Source organism: Vidua chalybeata, chromosome 10 (genome assembly GCF_026979565.1).
Source record: "Vidua chalybeata isolate OUT-0048 chromosome 10, bVidCha1 merged haplotype, whole genome shotgun sequence".
Taxonomy (NCBI): domain Eukaryota; kingdom Metazoa; phylum Chordata; class Aves; order Passeriformes; family Viduidae; genus Vidua; species Vidua chalybeata.
Genome location: NC_071539.1, coordinates 9,139,146 through 9,155,196, shown reverse-complemented (window position 1 = coordinate 9,155,196; position 16,051 = coordinate 9,139,146). Strand labels below are relative to the sequence as shown.

General features: G+C 40.5%; 1 protein-coding gene across 3 annotated transcripts; it reads right to left on the bottom strand.

Moving 5' to 3' along the window:
- Window positions 1–455: 455 nt before the first annotated feature.
- Window positions 456–15,152, bottom strand: LOC128792705 (cytochrome P450 2J6-like). 3 transcript variants are annotated; one of them, XM_053951330.1, is made up of 11 exons: window positions 14,964–15,134; window positions 13,481–13,643; window positions 12,201–12,350; window positions 10,997–11,157; window positions 8,855–9,031; window positions 7,210–7,351; window positions 6,829–7,016; window positions 6,256–6,397; window positions 4,934–5,173; window positions 1,548–1,785; window positions 456–1,141 (listed from the first exon to the last, which is right to left on the bottom strand). In XM_053951330.1, the coding sequence occupies exons 1-9, from the start codon at window positions 15,132–15,134 to the stop codon at window positions 4,995–4,997; spliced, it is 1,473 nt and encodes a 490-aa protein (XP_053807305.1). In that variant the 3' UTR covers window positions 456–1,141; window positions 1,548–1,785; window positions 4,934–4,994. The 3 variants fall into 3 exon arrangements, with proteins under 3 accessions (XP_053807305.1, XP_053807307.1, XP_053807306.1); XM_053951332.1 differs by lacking the exon at window positions 456–1,141 and having other exon boundaries at window positions 1,215–1,785; window positions 14,964–15,152; XM_053951331.1 differs by lacking the exons at window positions 456–1,141; window positions 12,201–12,350 and having other exon boundaries at window positions 1,215–1,785.
- Between the last annotated feature and the right edge of the window lie 899 nt (window positions 15,153–16,051).

The following is a 16,051-nucleotide window of genomic DNA, read 5'->3' as shown; positions in this document are numbered from 1 at the left end:
CAACAATTGAGAACCATTTCTAACAGTGTAATTTCAGTCTAGAGAGACATCTCAAAGGACTGGGGGACAAGGGTGAAATGAAACTTGCCCATGGATATTGGAAAAAAGTTAAAGAGCTGACCTTTTCCTAGTTACAAGTTTTATTTACAACTCTAACAACGTGACTTGCTGATTCAAATCATGGTTCTTATATCTCCCACCATTTGATTTACACACAAAACTGCCTTAGTCATGTTTTTAGTGAAATGGCAAAGCTGCTCTTCAGACCCCGTGTTTGACATCTCTTGTGCTCCAATCACTGTGTGACAAGGCTTTTCTCATCTGCCTGGCTTATATCACTGGCTGCCACAAACACCCAAAGTAAACACAGTATTCCTTATACAGTTCTACTTTCAAAAGGTTGCCCTTGTTTTATTCTGCAGGGCATATGCAGCCCTACACGTCTCTTTCTCTCTCTCTTCCACTGACTATTTGAGTTCACAGTGATTTTTGCAGGTACATCAACTGTATTTTGCACATGTTGAAACTCAACTGTCTACAAATACCCATAAATCTGTTCTTACGTGACCCTCAAGTTTGTTGTTACTTTCAATTTAATTCAGCTGCAAATGTTATTAATGTAACATTTCACAATTACAAATATAATGGAGATAATAATATAAATATAATGAAGATAAAAAATAAGTGAGAAGATAACAACATTTCAGCACAAAGATTTTATGAGGAGGGATTTCCTTGTCTTGGATTACCCACTGTTCCCAGTTCAAGGCTGCCCTTACAGCATGGACTTAAATGCAGATCTCATGCATGATGACAAATGGTTCTTTAACAACGTGGTAAAGGAAGTGTGTGTAACACCAATTCAACTAGCAAATTATCTGTCTTTTTTAAACATGAAATTTCATTTTAGTACTGAAGAAAATCAGATTTCCTGTTCACAGTGCATTTTTCTCACCTGAAGGCATTTGGCAAATGAATGAATTAAGCTCTGAAATATGCCAGAGGCAAAACTTTTAATCAAAAGGAAAGTGAATAGCATTTAGTGCATTTTGGCTCATACTCCAGGATTACAATTGCTTGGATGAGCATCTTTTCTAGTTTCCCAAGTTATGTCTCAGCAGGCACTTGGTCAAGGCCCTGTCTGAAAGTAAGATGAAGTTATTCAAATGGAAAATATAAGAGTGTGACATAATAATGACAATAAATGTTCAAGATGAAGATTAATATGAAACTATTTTAATTCTGTTATAGAACCCAAACACAGCCATGGTGTGTCAGGTGAAAGTTCAGCCAGGCTCATGTTCTGACAGCATGTGATTGCAAGTGCCTTAGAAAAGTTTGTAAGAACAGTACAAATGCCAAACACTGTATTGTTATTAAATAACCCTAAAGTAATTTTCCTGCTGAAGATATATCCAATTACTTTTTGAACAGAAAGAGATGTTTAGTACAAATCCTGTGATGAGGCTCAGATTACCAACACAGCACGTGCAATGCAACCCCCTCTGGCTCTTTTGACCCATCTCCCTTTTTGTTGCATTTGTTACCTGCCAGATCATCCACAGGAGAGACAGCAAAAATTTCCTGTTCTTTCACCTCCTGTTTGTCCAAGAGTTTCTAAACTTCCTCAAATACAGAAATAGTTTCCACAAATGCATAGGCTGGTGCAACAGATAATTTCTTTTCTCCAAAATGTAATCCTACAGATGTTAGGTTCCCACACTACACACCAATGATTCACTGGGTCATTCCATGAAGCCTCCACAGGGACAGTTTTGCCTGGGCCTTTGAAACAAAACAAAAACAACTTATTTGAACAGAAGTGAAAAAAAACAACCCTTGCTTTTAATTTCTGGATGGATGCAGAATCTACCAACTACTATACAAGGCTGTCTTTGTCTCCAGTGTCTGCTTTTTCCTTTTGCCAGGGTAAATAGCTTCCCTGAGACTGGCATTTGTCCTGCTTATGGCTGTGGCACTAATATTGCTACCCAGGAGAGGCCCATCATGAAAGAGAAAGAAAAGCACAAGAAAAACATTAGCAGAGGATCTGGGTGGCAGACAACTTGTCAGTGCTTTCCTGAACCGTAAATTAGCAGAGCTGAGCACCATAAAATTAGGCAGCTCTTTCATAGCCATCAAAGTTAAATATTTTAGGCTTTCTGGATTCACACACTCCTGCTATCCTGCAATTATAAAACAAAGCAGCCCTTCTGCAGTTCTGTGACATGAACTCACTTTTAGCTGAAGCAATCACAGTGGTTTAAAAAGTAACACACCCAGTTGCACATATTTCCCTGGAACAGACACCTGCAACCTGATTTCAAAACATAAACCGTATTATTACGGATGACAATTCTATCTTAACTCAGAGACCTGAGGCTGTGGCTGACACTTGTTATAAATTTTTTTAAAGAAAGATAAGGTGGAGGGTTAATCACAGCAATTAAAAGAAGTTACAGCACCACAGCCATCAGCAGCAGGGTGTGCACCTTCGGGCCTGACAGCTCTTTGGTGGCCTAAGGCAGACACGTGCCATGGGGCTGGAACCTGTGGGCAGCCAACTGATGACAGATGACAATCAGGAGGGAAAACTGCACTTGAAGGGGCCAGAAAGCAATGGGAAGAACTGGGGACAGGGGATTAGGGAAGTCAGTTGAGCCCACCAGAGATAAGTGTGCTGTCATCCTTCAGCATTGCCCTGGGATCACTTAAACTCTTTCCCCATAACTTGCAAATTTCTCCACTGCCAGAAGTCTGTCTCTCCAGGAGCTAGAAGTATACAACTGAACGATCTCTAGGTTGTTTTGTACACCAGAAGCCCTCCCAAGCTTCCCAAAGGAGTGGAGGTAAAGCAAAGTTAATTTTATCAGATTACCTGAGTTTGTTTGCCTTCCTCCATCATCCTATTTCAAATCTTTATGGAATACATGGGTGTAAAGTGGTGCTGTAAGTTTCCAGACACATGTTACTTGCCCAGTTTGGCTGCTTGACCCACATGGACTAATCCATACAGGAGGCTGCACACACCACACTGGCTCCCCTGCTCAGGAAAAGCAAAACTGTTGTGCAAGACTGTCTGGAAACTCAGTCTCCAAAAGGGAAAGCTGGGGGTCTCCTGCTATTCAGCCAAATTTTCAGCAGACTCTTTAAAAGCAAATGTGCTCCTTTGTACCACCTGGTAGGGGTTGGTGGTCAGGGTCCTGGAGTGGCTGGAATGGGCAGCACATTAGCAGTTCTTTCCACCTCATGCCACTCCTGAGACCTGCCTGGACATGGGGAAGCGATCCATCAGTGGGACTGAGCACAGAGACAATGGATTCACTGTTCCAGCCCTGGAGCACAACCAGCTGCACACAGATCTTATGATTGAGCCTCTTCAGCAAGTGGCAAGATGATGAGTGGACAAAGGCAGTGAGAGGCACCACCTGTAAAAGGGTGTTGGAGATTAGGATTTTTCCTTTTTTTTTTTTCTCCCAGGGAATTTTGCTCCCATTTGTTGCCTACTTGAGACAAAGTCATCACTTGTAGGGGCCCAATAAATGGTGCCACAAATGGCACCACAAAGTCCCTCCCAAGTAAAGCACAGAGGACCAATATCCTGTGATAGCCAGGGCAAGAATGATTTGTTTTCAAAATTCATAGACAGACATCATATCAGAGGTAACCTGCAATTGTACCAAATATTGATAGGATTTAAATGGAAGGTTTATATTAAAATAGACACTTCATTCTGTTCCAAAAGAGTTGGAGATGGGGTTGCATTAAAGTGGGGCTGGTGATGAGTAGATCAGAGATGATCACAGAGTAGATCACCAGAGATGATATAAAAGCAATGTAAAATAACAAAATAGTTCCTCTATCAAAGGACATTTTGATGGCTCCCTCCTGAAAAAACACTGGTGATTTTTTTGAGCTCAGCATGGAATCCTCTACTAATACTTGTGCAGGAAAAAAAAGGAGAGAGAAGCTTGATGTCATCACATCAAGGTAAATCCTGAAATGAGCTTATATGGATAAAGGGTAAGTGGGAGTAAGAACTGAAAGAGGGCAAGGGAGAGTTGAATGGAGACCAGGAAGTGTGGTGTGGGCTGTAATGAAAAAAGTAAAGATTACAGAGAAAATAGAGACTGAGTGTTCAGGTAGCCCCTCGAGACTGCCTTCCAAAGCTTCTACCTTCCTCTGTCATGGAGTTAGCAGTGAAACTCACATGCAAAGTGACTCTCTCATCTCACATTCAATGCCTCATCCAAGCAGGATTGATAATGGGTGTAATTCTACATCTTTCAAAATAAAACAAACAATAAAAAACTAACAAATTGACAATATAACTATAATCAGGCTGCAAATTAAAATTGATAGTATTCACATTGATAGTAAACACCAAATTAAAGTTTCTTTCTTCCACTTTAGAATGACTTTTTACCTAGTATATGGGAGATACTTAACATCAAATTCAAATGTGAAGGCACCCATACTCAAATGTATTTTCCTGGGATTTGGGTGTTGGTTTGTTTTGGCAACCTGTTGACAAATTAAAGTGGTTAAGTTCAGGACATTAAAACCAAAATAGAACTTTAAAAGTGTGCTTTCTGCCATCAAATTACTTGAGGTCATCTGGCTACTCACAGAAATGGCACCTACTTGCTGAAATACTCTGAATTTTCCTGAGGTTTGCCCAGGAAAACGAGCATGAGGATGATTTTGCTGGGCTAGGACAGGGGGACACAGCATGGCCTCAGCTGGGAGCCACAGCATCTGGCTTCAAGTGCTTTCAGATGGGAGAATACGGTCAAGATCCCTGTGAGAATATCCGTGACTTGGACAAAGAGCAGACCAAAAAAAATATTGTTAGTCTGGATCTTGGCTTGCATCCACTTTCTGAATAGCTCTGGGTAGACTAATATCAATAGCCAGAAGGAGATTTACACACTTGAGAGGAAATTCACGGAGGTAAAGGTGGCTGTCTCATGCTGGCCTGTGGCTGCTGCAGCCTAGCGTGGGATGGCACAGACCCTGTAGGGGTGGGGCTGCAGAGTGCCCCCAAAAATGGGCTCCGTGCTGATCTTGGTCACTCCCTCGGGGAGGCGGAAGGTGAACGCCCGCAGCAGGCTGGCAAAGAAAATGAAGAGCTCGGTCCTGGCTAAGTGCTCCCCCAAACACACCCGGTGCCCTGCAGAGGAAAGAGGGGAAGGACAGTTAGTGTCTAGGAATTTTTCAGTTTCATAATCACTTCGTTCATTCCTGTTGAAAGCAGGGGTGAGTTTTGTTTTTTGCTCAAGGAGAACAACTTGAAGGCCATAGAACTAAAACTATGTGAATTCCCTTTCAAAAAGTTCCCATCCAATGTCCTAGGTTAGGAGACACAAAATAAAAATTTCAATGAAAATCCATGAGGTGCCAACATAATTTCTTTCCTGACCTGACAGAAAAAAAACTATTTTGATTTTACAGAAGATATTGAATTTCAGGACCACACACAAAAAATCTGCCAGCTATTTGCACATGCTTTAGTGAGTTGGCATCAGCAGAGCAAAATTACTTAGTGGTGGCATTTGCAGTTGAATAGAGGCTTGGTCACTTAATAGGCAAAGCATGAGGCCTACTGTTCATTTCCCAGGATTCCCATTCCTTGGCACCAATGGTCTGAGTAGAAAAGGTGAATATTGCATACACAAATATAAGGGAAAAAAAAGCTGTTTGAATTAAGAAACCACTTTGGTGTGGACATTTAAGTGACTATCAACAAACTAAAACCTGTCAGCAGGAACTTTGCTGCTAGGTATAATTACTAACTGTCTGTGCATCGTTACCTTGTTTCCTCCTTTTGCAACTGAATTTTCAGTTCTGTAAGCAAGAACGTAATCCTGTGTTTATCAAGATGCTTTCTGCTTTTCTTTCAGCTTGTTTCTTTAGAAGGTATTGAAATTAACTCCAGTACAAACAGGACAAATTACTTCTCAGGAAGATAGCTAGGTGTAAAGAATACTACAGACAAAACTTGTGTATGACTGCAGCATGCAGCCAGCTTGAGAGGTTCAGGAGTTTGAGTGGGATTCCCACCACAGTGCCCTATGAACAGTTTGGAGTCTGACAGCACAGAAGCCTCTCCTTTGGCAGAAACAAGCCAGGAATGTTCTTTAAAAGCAGCAAACAGCAGAGACAAAAGATGTTATCTGAGGAAATACCATGATCTCATACTTCTGTATTCATCATCTCATCTGCTGGGTTAGTTCAAACTGTCAATGCATTTACCTGCTGAGAATGGTAAGAAAGCTTCTCGAGGTATAAAGTTTCCTTCTTTATCCAGAAAATGGCCAGGGTTGAACTGTCGAGGTGTCTCCCACTGCTCAGGGTCATACAGAACAGATGCTATATTTGGTATAACAATGGTGCCCTGCAAAGAAGAAACTGTTGTTTCAGTTCCTACTACTAGTGCCTGTCACCCATCAGTTTATGCTTGATGGATAAAACTGTTGCTTGTTGGCATTTGGGCGAGTGCCAAGTTGGTCAGGAATGTCTTAACCAACCCCAGTGCTTTGGCAATCCAGTTTCTCCTCTCAGTCCATCCCCTGCCAAGCAGAGCTGGTTTCTGCAGTTGTGATGGGCAGGAACTTGAGGTCTCCCTGGAAGAGGCCTTAACAGGTGTGTGAGCATCTACATGCTAAGTAAAAGACTTCTTTCATTCCTGGTGCCACAGATAGTAGCTTTTCCCCAGGCACCACATTCCTGAGTTTAATGGAGAGTAGTTTATAGATGGAACACTGGCTACAAAACTGAAATGCCTCTCTGCCAAAGAGAGAACAGAAGCTGAAAATGTGTCTGTACCTTTTTGACAGGGAATCCCAGTAGAGTTGTGTTCCTCACACACAATCTGGGGACACCAACAAAGACAATGTTGCTGAAGCGCTGAATCTCATGAACCACAGCATTTGTGTAGGGCAGTTTTCTGCGATCCTCATAACAAATTAACTTGGAAGGACCCAGAACAGCATCCAGCTCCTCCTGCACTTTTGCTGTGGAGAAATATTCACCACTTCAGAGGAGAAAAATGCATAAAATACTTCAGGTGGTCACTTTTCTTGGAGCAACAGAAAAATATTATTTCAGCATCGTAGATTAGGTTTTTACCCTGTGATTTAGTATTATTTAATGCCTGAGTTTAGTATAGGATAATAAAAATAAACAGGAAAACTCCACCACTCTCACCTTGGATATCTGGATTCACCACCATATAGAGCAGTCCCCAGTACAATGTAGTGCTTGAGGTCTCTGATCCACCAAGGAAAAGATCATTTATGACATATACCAAATTCTCTTCATCATACTTGGGCTTGGCCCCCTCTTTAGACTGTAGATGGCGATAAAAGTTGAAGTTAAAGCATGAAAATTTGGTTATCCTGTATGCCCTCTGTGTGAGAGCTGTGAGACTTCCACAGCTGGCATGTGCACGAAGAATAGTCAAATTTACAGCTTTTGATGCATTCTAAGAGTTCAGTAGTTTCCCAAATAGGCACAGTAAGTCTGCATTGCTGTCTTTCATGAGGTGGATTATTCTTTCATCACAAAAAGGCAATTCTATGCTTGATGACTTAATCACAAAAACTTCAAAGCACACTACAAGTTTGCAGTTGGCCTAGAGTGCACTTACAAGCAAGTGCCCTACAACATGTCACACCTTGGCCTTGGTATCAAATGGTGCCAGCAAATGCCAAAGGAAAACGTTCAGGATCAAAGGGTTTCAACAGATCATTTCAAGAGTCATTTCTTTTCTCAGTTCAGGATAAATGTGAACTGATGGGCAAAAAGTACTTATGTATTTCCTTCTGAGTAATGAGAGAGTAAAATAAAAATACAACTAGAGAAAATACATTAGGCAAAAACATTTTCAAACAAACAGATGGCAATAAATTGCACCACTGACACTAGAGAAAGCTGCATTTTTGCCTCTAAAATGCTTGTTTTAGTAAATCTTGTCATACTCACTCAGATACTGAGTGTGAAATGGTGTATCAGCTCCTTTCAGAGCCCATGAGCCAACACTGTGAGGACACAGCAGCCTGACTAGCTGAAAGCTTATGACCAGAAGTAGAAACTACATAAACTTCATCTACCCTAGGAAAGAGATGCTTCTTTTACCTCCTGAAAAGTTTGAAACAGAAGCTGAAGTGCTCTTGGCAGAGCTTCTCTGTCTCAGTGCTACTTCCTACTATGGAAAATAATAGCCTGGGCAGGGAAGAAGATTAATGCTGATTATGGCATTGTTTGTGAAATTGTTTTCTAGGCTTTCCAATTTGAGTATGGGGCCAAGCCAGCCATGCCCCAAACAGTGGGGAAATTAGAGGTAACATAGGGATGATGATTGCCTGCCAAGGGAGAAACCAGACAGTTATGTGGCACAAGGAGAGCCAGGGTTGGAGCACACATACTGGATCCCAAAGAAGCATGCCTGCTATTTCAGGGCAGTGATTTGTGCATATGTGTTTAATCCCACTGTAAACATGAGCCTTGCTGTAGAAGATGAGGTGGTCTACCAAAGTTATGTAGCCTGCAGGAATAAACTGTCTCATATTTATTACAGGATTGAAGTATACTTGTGGATATTTATGGAAAGTTGATAAGAGCTCATGGGTTCACCCCCTATCATACCTGATGGTAATTCATTCATGTAACCAAAATACAAAACCGGATGCCTTTCTGAGACTTGTGAGTTAGTAAATGCTAAGATATTGTATTAATATTAAGAAGCTTATGAAATGTAAGAAACTATGGTGGAAGGGTCACACTGAGTGATTTAATGGTCTGTTTGACCTTATGCTTCATAACAGCATGATCAGCCAGAATGAACACTTACTTTCTCAATCTCAGCCAGGTAAAAGTCAATGAAATCCTGTGGTTCAGCTGGTATCCCTCTCTCTACGTGTCTTCTGATCTCCTTCCTTGCAAAAGAACTCAGGACATCATAGCAAGCCAACACCTTCTTATGAGGCCCAGGGAGGCGACAGAGCAGCCAGGGCAGGATTTCGTACATCTGCAGGAATGACACACAAGAGGCACCATGGATTCTCTGTCACTGACAAAGCTGCTTTATACATACCAAAAGGCTGAATTGTTCCTTCCCAGAAATGTTTATAATGGAATAAACAAATTAGCATTGCTTTGAGCAGACTTTTGCCATCACGTGGGAAAGCTTTAATAGAAATTTGACACAATTCCAGGGATCAAGGCAATTCTGACAACACTCTGCTCATGCCTCTAAGTTTACTTGGCTAATGAAGATCACTTTGTGACCTCACTCCTGCACAGTTGGAGACCCCAGCTCCCACACACTCAGAATGTAAGGACATCCTTTCTGGATACCATGGGGCTGCTAAGATTAACAGGTCTGCAGCTTCAAGTAACTGCTGGAATTTTTGGAGCTCACAAAAGGAATTATGGTCTGGGTACCACTCTAAGATAAGGGCTAATTTAGTTTTCCTAGACAGAGTCTTCATGACTGCTAAGGAGCAATAATTGTTCTGGTGGTTAACAATATTGCATCCTCAGCTACTGCTTATATTTACACACACATTTGTCAGCTCTAAGTACTGTCCTCTGCCTTGGATAGTTCTGTCTGTGCAGCATCTGCCATTCCACTCTGCCCAGCAAAGAGCAGTTCTGTCTCCTCTCTTTGTTCTTTCAGACCCAACAAGCAAAATCTCTCTAATTTTAAGTGACAGTTTGTAGGTTACTTCATTACCACTTCTCCACCTTTGTTTCCCTTCAGAATCACAACAAAAGATGCCCAAGACCCTAGAATATGTCTCACAGATGATTACACTTCAGAACCTGCTGTAACACTTCATTGGCTCTAAAAGGAAAATAGTGGTGGAAATACCCTAAGATCCTGTTGGCTTTTTTCCTCCTGTTATCTGTTAGTTTACACCAATCCCTTTCCTCTTAACCTTTCACTGAAATGTTCTAAATTCATAGTAAGTGAGCTTAGAATAATTAACCATATTAATTAATCTCATTACTTCCTAGAATGTCTTGTAATTTCAGTTTGTACTATAACCATCTTTTCCATTCTCATAACTCCAATCCACAGTGCTTAGAAGCTCTTGCAGCAGGATATCCTGAACCTCCTCTGTATGTTAAGGTCTCCTGGTTTTGGTCATCCACAAATTTAATCTACTTTTGTATTTTTAACTATGGGAAATTTGTATAGTGCTAGTCTCATATGACAGATTTGTTGAATAGCTTTACTGCCACATCAGCATTTTAGTCTGCCTTTTCCTATAAAAATCAAATGCCAGTTAAATTTGCTATGCCATCAGCATTCCCCATTACACACAGTTTGTCCCTCTTTAAGGGTCTAAACCACAAAGTCTAATTCATAAGGAATACCTCAAATGCACTGCAAGATGCTTCAAGTGCAAAGTTGGTCTTTATGGTGTTTTGTATGAAGGAGCTACAAAAAAAATCTCTGACAGGACTTGAATTGTGAGACTGTCAGAGAATGTATCTATTTTTTTTGCAATGTGTGAATGGTGAGCTATAACACAGTAAGCAAAAGATTCATAATGAATATTTTATCATTTGTGAGGTAGGGGAAAAATTTTCAGCATATGATTTGCAGAGTGATAAAAAATAGAAGAATGAATCCAATTATATACATTTTTGGAGGAGAGAAGTAAATAGAAGTGGGAGGACCAGCACAGCAGAATTCAATTATATTACCAACTCCAGTCTCAAATTAAATTTAGAGGTTTCTGTTAATAGTTTCAGAAATACTAAAGGACTTAAAGCTCTTAAGCTTGCAAAAAACCCAAGAGAGTTCTTAAAAATGGCCTTAAAACCAAGGATGCAGCCATCATAAGGTCCCTCCCCAAGGACACTTCTTAGCTCCCAGCCTACATTTGCCTGTTGTTCTGTATTTAGTGAAGACCTATTTTTGTATTTGCTCTTTCACTTTTGACCTATTTCAGAAAAAAAAACCAGCATATGATTTACTCACCTGATGAACAAAGCTGCCTGCAAACCTGAATATTTTCTCTGTAGCATGGATCAGTTCATGGAAGGTTTTGTCCTCATCAGAGAAGTGATATCCAAAAACCACAGCACAAATTACATTTGAAATAGAATGGAAAAGAGGGAAAGAAGGATCCACAGGTCTTCCTGCAAACACAATAATTGGAATTCACTCTCAGTGTTTTTTTCAGGTGATCCTTATACAGATAGGACTTGATGTTAATAAATATTTAATAAAATGTTCTCTTTATCCAGCTGGAGTGTGAATGAGGACAGAGATGTAGCACTAACATGAATTAAGGAAAATAAAACATAGTCTTAAAATAAAGAACACAGTTAAACTGTTTTCTCATAGCTCTAAAACAATTTCACAGCCCTTCCTCTGAAATAATGTTGTAGAGCTAAGATCAGTTCTAGGGTATCACATCAAATCTGCTGTCTTCAGCTGTGAGGAGAGAATGTGAGAAGTAGTACCACTGGACATGAACTAAGGGAAGTCAGCAACAGATATGTTCAAAAATGTAATAAAATAATTATAATGAAAACCTGGAGGAATGAGGGAAGGTTTAAGAAGAAGAATAGACAGACAGGAACTGCAAAGTAAATATAATGAAACTATTACAGTCTCAGCTGTGAGCAGTAAATCATATCTCTGTCTGATGATTTCTTCTAAAGCTATGAAACAGATATTCATAAAAAGTGATTTGGATAGAAATCATCCTATCATGGACTCTAGGATTAACCTGTTAATCCACTGAAGTTCCCTCCCACCTCCTACTGTCTTTGTTTCTCTTGCCAGTAGTTACTTAGCCAGATAGACATTAAAATAAGCAGGGCACCCAATGTCATTAAAATTTAAGGAAATTACTAAGCTCTGCAATACTGCTCAGTTACCCAGGGCAGGCAGCCTGAGAATGGTTTAGCTGTGCAATTCAGCAGCATCATGTCATTGCACAATATATCACAGACAAATTATCTGCCCATGGAGGTGGAATTTCAGAAGTTTCCAGCTTCAGTAGATGTAGGAAGAGCTATATAAGAAGGAAATACTTGTGATTCTAGGCTCTATCTGCTCTTGTGCTTTGGTAAGTTTGGATACATCCCCTAGAAGGGGTAGGTAAGTTGGCATACTGAAGATATGGATCCATATCCAGACTGAAAAGCACCTGATTTCTTAGCAGGTAAAATACCTTTGAGGTTCACAAAAAACTCCACCAGGTGAGAGGCCTCCTCTTGCACTCGATGCTCCAGGCCTTTTTTCCCCATTCCCAAATTGCGTAGAGTCATTATTCCAAAACGTCTCTGCTGCTTCCAGGAGCGCCCACTTGCAAGTATAATACCTGAGGGTGTTCCCTGGCATGTTAATATTTGCCACAGACATGGAACAATTAATTTAAATACATATTATACAATACATGGAATAAATCAGGGAATAGATTGGGATACAAGTATCTTTAGTTGAAATTATTGGTAACAAAAAATCATAGCCAAACATACCCAAACTATAACTAGACAACTAGACCACATGTTCTTAACATTGAATGTAGTTAATAATTGAAAAGAGCAATCTAAGGATTTCCTGACTGCACCATTTCTTGATGTCTTAAAAAACTCTGAAACACCTTAAGATGCCTTTTTAGGAAATCTGCTTTAGCCATACTCAAGAAATCATTCTCAAGACAGGAATAGTTGGATGAATTTCCACAGAGTAGATTTCGGGACAGGGTATGTTTGTGGAGGTATCAATCAATTAATGTGATGGTTGTAGGTTGAGGTGATGAAGGTGAAAGATAAGTGCCATTTGGGCTCTGTTGCTACCCTGGAAGAGACAGCACTCCATTAATTGTTAGATTGCAGTCCTGGTCAGCTGAAGAGTTCTGAACTGCTTCTGTGAAGGTGAAGCTTCATCCAGCTTTAAACAATCTGTGTCTGCTTTGGTCTAGCAACTGCAGGGGCAGGAAAAAAAATACTGCAAACTGCTGGAATACTCTAAAAATAAGTGGGTTTTCCTGTGTTGGAGGCACTCTTGCAATCAAAAGGCATTCACAAAATGTCCCCAAGTACAGAAATGTGAATTAGGTAGGGATTTATGGGTCTCTTACTCATGATGGAAAGTGTTTGGCAACCATAATGTATACAGTTACCAAACAAGCATTGCATTCATGTGATGTACAGCAAAATCATGTGTGCCACAGTGGATTAGTCTGTGATGAGGGCAAGATTGCTGGGTTCTGGGTTGGATCACATACAAACATCTTGAATACAGCAAAAAGGTCACATAGAAACAACACGGAGTGTTTCCTAGGCTAGGGAATGCTCAGTGCAAAAGGCACCATGGCAAACAGTAAGATATTCTGAAAAGCCAGTGGAGGACTTGAACAGTATCTGATGGAAGATCGTTCTGAATGGGAGGGCAGAGTACTTTTCAAGTCAACATTCCTTTACGCTATTAATGGCAGGAAAATCTCACCTTTTCCTTTGGCCAGTGCTCTGAAGAAAGGTGACACCAGCCTCCCAGAAACATCTTCAGGGTGTGTGGTCACACCATCCTTCACTGCTTGAAATCCATTCAGTATAATCACTGGGACCCACCCAAACCACAGAGTGTACATGTTACCATGAGTTTTTGCCAGCTGTAAGTGGAAAAGTTGCCAGAAAAAGAACAGATGAATCCCCATATATAGATCTCAAACAGACACTGCACCTGCTATTTGCCAGCCCAGTGGACAGTTTTGTGCTGAAAACATCATCTCCATGCATATAATTGTAGCTAGAAGCAGGAAGAAGCTGTTGTTTTGCTGAGAATAAGGCTTTCAGCAGCCAGTTTTATTTACCCTGGGGAGAAGTTATTTTCTTTTCAAAGCACATTCTGCAGCAAAAGAAAGAAAACTTTGTACTTTATGTTGCTGCACTTTATATTGCATCGCTTCCAACCCCAGTATTTTGTACCTTGTTAATTGAGCAGCTACACTGTGCACCACCCTGGGGCTCTGTGCCTCCAGCGAGTCCTGCCTTTGCAAAATGAAACAAGCTGATAAAACCTGCACCATCTGTGTGCTCCAGGAGAGGACATGGATACAGAAATTAGCCAACAGCCATGAAGTACCAGGGGGCTGCATTTGAGTCCAGGGTTTCCTCATAGTACTGAGGAGAGCACTTACCATTGGACACAGCAGAGGTATCCAAGCAGGGATGGGTGTATGGCAAAGGAACTCCAATCATGCAGAAAAAAAGCTTTGTACAAGTATGGACTCTGCTCTAGCACACCCACAATGATACAGAAAAGGTGTCAGACAGTGTCGAAGGTGCCATGACAATTACATCCAGTTGATCACACCAGACACTTGCTTCTCCTCATATTTCTTTAGATTCTGGCTTTCCTCCCCCTGCTAGAGCATCACAGCCTGAGACTGCTCTGCACACATTGGCCCATGTGTACTCTCGGGCATCCACCTGAACTAGGGATCACCTGCAAACCATTAGAGGAATTACTGCAGCTGTCACTAACAACAAACACTTTTCAGGAGCTGTAGAAGGTGGAGAGTAAATGCCCCTCTTGTACTACAAACATACTTGCACCGTATTACCCACAAATTAGGCAATGCCAGTGAGAATTTTAAAAAGTATCATGTAGGCATAGCAGATATAGCTGTCACTATAGTGGATACAGCTTCACATAGCAGTGCAGAATCATCTTTTAGTTTATTGGTATTCTCCAACTTTAATAACAAGTCATAAACTCTCTCCCCAGGTTGACTTGATTCTTAAGGGCTTTAACTTTCTCACGAAGAAGACATATTCCACATAAGAAAGTGGGTCAAATGTAGGAATCAATTGATCTTTATATGTCCATACCTTGTCTGTAACTTTCACAGACTTAAAACCTTCAATTAATCACAATTCTTTAAGTCATGGCTAAAAATAACCAATTAAGAGTATATTAAAAGAAATACCTCCATCAGAAGATCCCGATGAAACTGAAAGTTCAAGTGCACCAAGTTTCCAAGCAATGGGAGAGGAGTTGGTCCAGGAGGAAATTGCTTGCAAGCTTTTCGCAGCCTGAAAAACTCAACAATTAACAAAAAAATGACCAGGACTATAAAACCTTGAGTTATTGTTAACATTTCTGAGCTGATTTGCCAGCTGATTTATAGCTGTCTCTATCAAAAAGGAGGTACTGGAGCTAGGAAAAAGTAATCTTGCTTCTTGTTCCACCAGTTTTGCCTGCAGACTGAGTTCTACAAAGTCTCAGCTCCTTTTCCTCCCTCTGTCCCTCCCTCTTCATCAATGCCTGCCCTTTTCCTGCACCCCATCTATTTGCCATACTGAGACGTATCAAACTGATCCCTGACCAAAAGCACATCTCTCTGCTTTCAGCAAGCCTCAGTATCGGAATGTGGAATCACTTGTACTCAAGGTATTTTTCCTGAAGCTTGTGTCAGGGAACTGCTGGTGTCTGTTGGGAGATCTGGATTGGAGTGACTCCAGGTGAGAGCCCTTGCTCACCACTGGACATGAGATGAGTGAAACTCACTTTCATCTGCTTTGGGAACTTTAACAACATACTTAGTGATTTGCTTTACAATGACTTAATTCAGATTAAGAGTGTTACATATAGGTTAGACTACACAGTTATGTAGAATATAGTTACAGTAGTATAGAGTATATATTTACAATAGGTGAGATTGGATATATGGTATGCACTTACACTAGGTAAGATACTCCAGGCATTTTAGTCACAAGCATTATTTAAATGTGGTTGTAAATTCAAATTTGTCTGCCAGTACACACAGTTTACACAGGCAAAAACAAGTGTAGTTACAGACTAAAGATGCAATTAGAAGATGAGATTGCTACATGTGATTTCTGAAAAATTGGCCTTGAGCGTTCAAACCTTTTTTTCCATTAAATGGAAAAAATAAGCATTTCACCAAGTAAGCACTAATGACACAGTGCTTAAAAATTCACATTTCAATTACATAATTAAGAAAATCACAACATTACAATTTTCATATTCAAAAATAAATTAAATATGAAATTC